We start from the raw sequence: 7402 nt of genomic DNA, 5'->3' as shown, positions 1-7402 counted from the left end.
TTATGAAATACATTTGAAAGGTCAAATAAATTTAATAAATTTTGATTAAAAGAACTAAATTGACACATTTGTAAAGTTGAACGACTAAATTAGACAAAAATTTAAAAGATTGACTAATTTCAATTTTAACTTAAGAAAACAAAAACATATCTAACTTTTTATATAAAAGTTAAATTTGATCTCATAAAGACAAAATTATTTTATTTTGAAAAAAATTAAGACTAAATTAAACAAAATTAACAAAAATTTAAACTAAATTAAATCTAAGACATTTACACATTATACCACTACTTTCCCGTGTCACGACTTAATACTTGCACTACATTTTTAAAATTAAGAAAAAAATAAAATAAAAAACAAAAAAACCAATGACCTACGTGGTTCACTTTTATTAAAACGTGATACTAAATTGAACAAAATTAATATGGAAACTTGATTGAAAATTAGAATCATACTGAAAAAACTGAACGAATACAGGAAAAAAATATTTAAGCCAAAATAAAACTACAGCCTAAGGGAAGAATAGTCTCTGTTTGCACGAACTGGGCATAAAAAACATATCATAAAAGAACCTCTCTTGTTTCAAGCGCTCTCCAAATGCATTCAAAATAAACGTGTGTATATATATATTATAAAATTTCCAAACAAACGCTCAATAATAATTGCCATGATATAATATGTATCATACAGCTATAATATATGGCATGGCCTACTACAGTAGAAGCTTCAATATCTCCACAAATTGTTGTTTTCATGTTTTATATGGTTCTGAAATAACCATTAAAAAGTCAAACATATGGGGAAGGATGTACAGTAGCCACAGGGAATGTGTTATGCCAGGAACAAGCAAGAAATCTGGATGTCTCGTGAAAATGCTACATCACTTGTATGTTTTCATTCGTTTTTGCGTTTGATCCGAGTCTTCTCCACTTCCTGCATCTCTAAAATGTGCAATTGTTTGATTATTTGAAAGAGGGTTGTCATGATTCTGCATAACACAAATAAGAAAGGATCAGCCATACACACCACCAAGTCCTTGAAATTTTCCATATTTTGGGCTTTGGAGGATACCACTTAATCAAACTTTCACCAAATAAATAATTGAGAAGCATATTATCAAAGAACCCACCTAGTTTTAGTTTCAAATATTAGTACTCATAACATTGAGTAGTTATTGAAATAAAATGTTTATCATAAATCGGCAGGCCATATTGATAAAACAATGTATCTTCATGGCTAAGTTAAAATTTGAGTTATATCTTCAATTCATATGATTACAATGGCCTCTAAGGATTATGGGTCCATTTGTTACAGATTAAAAAAGTAATGCTTACGTCAAATGAAAATAATCTAGTGTTTATGTTTGAGAGATTTTTATAAAAACAAAAAGTTTGTTTGTATCTTTACAGGTATAAACGGGAGAGGGCACTATATGTGACAATAATGATAGTCAAATATTAAAGTTCAGAAACAAATTTTATCACTACCTTAAGCCACAAGTAAGATTCACCTAATTTCTCCCTAAATCAATATAGTAGAAACAGCCTAAACACATGAGACATAAGTATTTTCCAATATGAGATCTTCAAACTTATAAAAGTCTCAAAACTAATTTTAGTTATGAATTGAAGATACTAAGATCATAATTGTAATTGTCGTAATGCTTGTAATTCTAGAATATAAAATTCAGACTTCATTAAAATATCTGTCAAATGAATCCCATAATTTCATAAAAAATAATAAGTATGCATGACATAATGTTTTCTCGATAAATAAAGACAACATGCCATGTTCCTTCCAACAACATTGATAGTGTAACAAAATCTTCTCAGACATCCTAAAACGAGAAGATACATCGATAAATAAAGACAACATGCCATTATATACCTTGGGAGAAGAGGTCCCACAGCTCAATCCTCTATTTGCTCGTTTCCCAAGATTAATCTGAACTGAGATACTAGCTTGTGACAGATCTAAACCGGCACTTTGTAATGCCTGAGTTAGATTGTTCAATAACCTGCTTTTCAAATGGTTTGAAACTTGGGTGTTATTAAAAGATGACAAAAGACTTTAATTCTAAACGCTTGAAGAAGCATCCAGAGGGTTCAAAATAGTACTACTGAAACCTAATGATAATAGAAATTTAGAATGAATGACTTCAGCTGGTACTCATACTCAAGACCATTATAAATCTTTACAAAACTGCAAGAAACATTAACTTTTACAGATGGCAATTTATTGGAGTTCTTAACCTGAAAAACTGTTGTTTTCAGAATGTCACAAACGTTCATAATTTAAAGACAAGCTAGGGGGAAAGGGAGTAATGTGAGCAATAGCAGTCCAACCTTTTGATGATCCCTACAATGAACATATACAGAATACAGTACCAATCAACTAAATTTAGCACTCGTCAAAATGGGGGAAAAAACGCAAATTGACAAATTACTTTGGGGTCACCAGTGGTCATGGAACGTTCCCTTTTCCCTTTTCTTTCATAAAAGTAAAGAGCCATCTATTTGGCTAGTCCCCTCAATCATGATAAAGAAAGCCACAGCTCAGATTTTCTCCTCCATGATCATGCATAAGTAAAATAGAGAATAAAATCTAACAACTTGGGTACGTGAAATCAACATACATGTAGCCTTGCAATTGTCAAATATGATAACACTATCTAGGACTTTGCAAAAATGTAATATGGACAAGACTTAGATCATAACTCAAACAATGAAGGACTTTTAAAACCTTAACAAAAAGAAAGTTCTTCTAAAAATCTGTGTATCAAACATCTTTATCAACAAAACCATACAATTTTACAGAAATAATAATAATAATAATAATAATAATAAATACAATAACAACAGAAATAAATTTTAAGCAATTACCCACCCTTGGGAGTATACACTTGAGATGCTAATTGTCCCTCCGTCAACCGTGAGTTCATCCTGCTGATTCTGAGGTTCACTAGTTGTTGGGCATTCAGTTGATTGTGCATCAGAGACAGTTCCCTGAAGAGGATGTGCAAGTACACCATCACTTCTGACAGGAACGGACATGTTTGAATGCATAGGCAAGGGAAGAGGTATTCCCTTGCTCACTAAATCAGGTTGCCTCTCTGCTGTCTTGTTGACAATATCCCTGCTCTGATCAGGATCTATCGTGTTCTGTGTGCCACTAAGCATAGTTGGAGAGATACTAACACTGCTTTCATCAAACTTTCCAGGAAAAGGTGATACAGTACCCAAACCATTCTTTACAGCCGAAGGTTGACCAGCGAAGCTTTGGACACGCCAATGACTATTTCTCTGTATTATTACACTAAGTAAGCAAGCTTAAAACATACATAGGGCTTATTTGTGTAAATATCTCCATAAACACTTCTAAGAGAAGAAAATGCGAACAAAAAAGCTAAGCTTTTGCTGACTTATTTATAAGTTAAAAATCTAAATTTGAAGAGGCTAATACGAAAGAGCTTCCACCAATCAGTTTAGAGAAACATTAGTTCCTTCTTACACTTTTCTCCTAGAAGTACGTATAGAGAAGTTCAACTAAACAAGCCAACATTATTCTATATTATCAGTTATGTACCAAAGTTAATAAGTCATCCAAACAAACTTAATGATAATGGAGGAAGCTCCTAGGATAAAGAAAAATATTAGTAGCACATTTTCTAACTGTTATCTTGAACACATTACTATAGAATGGAATTTATTGGAAAATACAAATTTTCATAGGTATCTTCTTATTTAATGAGTCTTCCACCTATTTTTGTAGTTTTAAACAAATTTTAACCAATAATAGAATTGGTTCGAAGGAGTGTGTTAGAAATTGGTTTGCTAGAACTCCTCTATGATAAAGGACTACTCAAAGAATTTGGGCTTGAACCTAACCAAACCCAAAAACTTAGCTCACAATGTGAGGGTTGGCCCCTTCACCAATACACACTATTTCGGCTATTTTGGCTATATTAGTAGACTATACAAGATCTCAACCACACAGCTCTCACTTGAGCACATCTTGTGACTGAGGTTTTGCAGGTGTGTTAGCAAGTGGCTAATTTGATAACAGATGGCTTGAAAGGTTCAACAAAATCATCACATACGATCATAAAAGTTTTGCTTTGGACTTAACTCATCTCCAAAAGCTAGCTCATAAGCTGAGAATTGTCCCTCACTTATTTACTCTACTTTGACTATATAACAAACCAAGTAATTGTTATCAATTTGTAAATAATGCACCAAAAGTAGAAATTTAAACCAAAGTTGAGATGAATATAATGAAAAAGTATGTAAAAAGGAAGAAAACGTTGATTTTCCATTTCACTATATTTCCCTATTCCTTACGTTTCATTGATAATTTTCTTTTCATCCTGGTACTCAATAGCAAAAGATCCTAAAACAATATGGTTTTTCTAATTTACCCATGGCATCAACTTCGAGGGCTCTTGACCCCAACCTGGATATGAACCTTCATACTTTTGTACCTTCTCCTGCAGGTACTGAACATACTCGATCACCTACAAAGGTACACGACAGATTGACAGGTTTTAGATATATTCTTAACCAATTTAAATTATAAAAACATAATCATTTCTCACTTTACAAACTTTACCTCTAACAAAAATGATGCCGTGTCCCTCTTCTGATCACTATGAGGTATGAGATCCCTCAATATCTGGAATCTGGAGGAAAAGGTTACCAATCATTAACATGAATGCTCTAAAATATAGATTTCAAGATGTTATTGCTCTTTACAACACAAACGAAGCCATTCACAATCATTAACATGGATTTCATTCCAAATATGAAGAAGCGCCTAAATCATAACATACTCCCAAAATGCTTACAACCACTTCTGCAGCAGGATAAAAAACTGAAAATAAACAAAAGCAATGAAATGACAAGATCTACAGCAATGTAAAACTTCTAATGAACATATCAACCTTTAGCTCACCGTCCATCAAATAAAATATTTCTCATATATCTCGGAAACTTTGGTCTTTAACCGAGTCAAGTGGCATCATGTGATTCATCTAACCGATCTCACCTAGTGGAATAAGGCTTTGTTATTTTCTTTTTGCTGTTGTTGTGCATCAGACAATCAACAATTATTCAATTTTAAACCATAAATTACCAATAATAAGCTATATTTTTGTTGTTGTTTGTTTTCTAGCAACTTACAGTAGAACACCCAATGCACTAGAGCACTGACTAATCAATAAGAGTTGCACAAAAGACATACCTCTCGTTTATCTTGCTCCTTCTCCGCTGCTCGGTCACAGAATGTTTCGATCTTATCGCACTGGCCTTATCAATGGCTTTTCCATCTGCTATAACAACCACAACTCTAATTTCATTCAAACATGAACTTGAGATCGCAAATGAATCCAATTCTACATTTCAGAAGCTAAACAAAAGCTTCCCCCAACAAATTAAATTCACCAAATACAGAAAACCTCACAAAAAGACTGTTTTTTAGAAGCACGCACACATCAGTAGATTTAACACAATCAATAACATAAAAAAAATACTCGGGAAAACCAAGAACAGCCACAACCTCGAATGAAACAAAGAACCGCCCGACAATTGGATCTAACAAGAGCGTAGGAATGACATGTAATACTACAATCATGTTTGTCCATGAAAATTAAAAGGGGTACCTTTGTTGGTGTTGGGGGCAGAAGAAGTGCCTTGTTTCTTGGAAGAACCAAAGTCTTCTTCGTCGTACTCATCCTCTTCCTGATTCCCCTTCCCTGCTCTCATTGTTCTAAAAAAAGGGTATCACTGACCAGTTCTTCTGAATCAAGAGAAACAAGAGAACTTTGGGGGAAACAGGGATACCCAGATGGGGAATTGAGAAAGGGAACGTCGTCGGGTGAGATTCTGCGAAGGGCGTTCGCCGGCGGCGTTAAGGTGGCAGCTGATTTTTCCGGCGACGGACATGTGTGAGTCAGCAGCTGAGAGAGAAGGACGGATAGGATGTGGGTGAGCCCATGCGTGTCTCGTGAGCCTTCTTCATTTGACAATAAACCAAACCACCCTCTCCTGTTCTGTCTTCTCTTCGCATCAAAATTTTCGGAGTATTTACCTGAATCATCATAATTACAAAAAAATAAAAAATAAAAAATAAAACTATAATTTGGTTGGTACTTAGAAGGAATGACATCTACATGTACTATAATAATTATTATTATAATTTTATTGTAATCTATAACTATACGTATAATAAACATCTTTATTTTAAGTACACATTTTAATTCCTAGTAATTTCTTAATTTAGGTAAAATTATTTTATTTTATCACTTTTTAAATAACATTTAAAACGAATTATTTCTCCTTTTCTAGATCTCCATTTTATATATCTTCCAAAACCAATATTCTTTAATTCTAGTCCGTTTGTTATATCACTTTAAATTCCTCTAGTTTTAAATTTAAATTTCTTAAATAACATTTTGATTTAAACAAAATAACATCAAAATAGATAAAAATATATTAAAAAGTATAAATTCTAAAATTAATATGTAAAATCATTAAAACTATCATAGCAATTAAATTTTAATTCAATAAAATGAAATAACATAATAAAAACACAAACGTATTAGTCGTAAATTTAATTAGATTGTGCTAATGTTATTGAAATCATATTTCCATTTGATTACAAATTGCGATAGTAAATATGTTTGTATTTTGTATATAAATGTTACACTTATTATCAGTTAGAAAAGAAAATAATAATACAACATAAATAATAATTTAAATTTTAAAAGTTAAAATCCTATCATTTCATGACAAGTTAACTTTGTGATGTTACTCAATTTTTTATTGTAGCTTTTTACTTTGAAAATATTTAGTAGTGGACAGTTTCATGAAACATTAGACCATTTAGTGTTTATACTCTATTATTTTACTTGTTAGGTGTTATTTAGTTTTTTTTTATGCATATCCCTGTCCCTTATATAAGGTTTTTTTTTCTTGGTGACTCTGGGTTGATGGCTGTATACTTTTATATTCATCTATTTCTTATTGAAATACGATATCTCATCTCCATGTTATTAGCATTTTTTTACCCTTTTTTCGTTTTTTTCTGTGTTTATTCGACATTTGAGCGAAACAAATTAATATGTTACGGGAATTTGTGCTTCACATCTAATATTGAAAAGTGTAATGAAAATAACGATTTCAACTTACGAAGAATTAAGACGAGAGATTTGTTAAAGAAACAAAGCGTGTGAGTAGTAAGTATTATTAAGTTACATATAAAGAGACAAGTTCTAGATATACAAGAGAAAAGTACTAATTTTGAAATACAGAAATTATAACAAATATTTTAGGTCAGTTATGACGAAATCGATATATAAAAAAATATGATGACATGATATAATTTTACATAGGTTGTGCTTGAATGT

The 7402-nt window shown here is 31.9% G+C and overlaps 1 protein-coding gene across 3 annotated transcripts; it reads right to left on the bottom strand.

Moving 5' to 3' along the window:
* Window positions 1-600: 600 nt before the first annotated feature.
* On the bottom strand, window positions 601-6066 carry LOC108336031 (transcription factor BIM2). Of its 3 annotated transcripts, none has more exons than XM_017572323.2 (7): window positions 5657-6066; window positions 5239-5326; window positions 4609-4678; window positions 4418-4513; window positions 2887-3302; window positions 1888-2017; window positions 601-988 (listed from the first exon to the last, which is right to left on the bottom strand). In XM_017572323.2, exons 1-7 carry the CDS (start codon window positions 5757-5759, stop codon window positions 881-883), a joined length of 1011 nt encoding a protein of 336 aa, XP_017427812.1. In that variant the 5' UTR covers window positions 5760-6066; the 3' UTR covers window positions 601-880. The 3 variants fall into 3 exon arrangements, with proteins under 3 accessions (XP_017427812.1, XP_017427813.1, XP_017427814.1); XM_017572324.2 differs by having other exon boundaries at window positions 5239-5323; XM_017572325.2 differs by lacking the exon at window positions 5657-6066 and adding an exon at window positions 4951-5043.
* Between the last annotated feature and the right edge of the window lie 1336 nt (window positions 6067-7402).

This window comes from Vigna angularis, chromosome 10, assembly GCF_016808095.1.
Source record: "Vigna angularis cultivar LongXiaoDou No.4 chromosome 10, ASM1680809v1, whole genome shotgun sequence".
NCBI lineage: Eukaryota > Viridiplantae > Streptophyta > Magnoliopsida > Fabales > Fabaceae > Vigna > Vigna angularis.
This window is presented reverse-complemented; position numbering and strand designations above follow the sequence as displayed.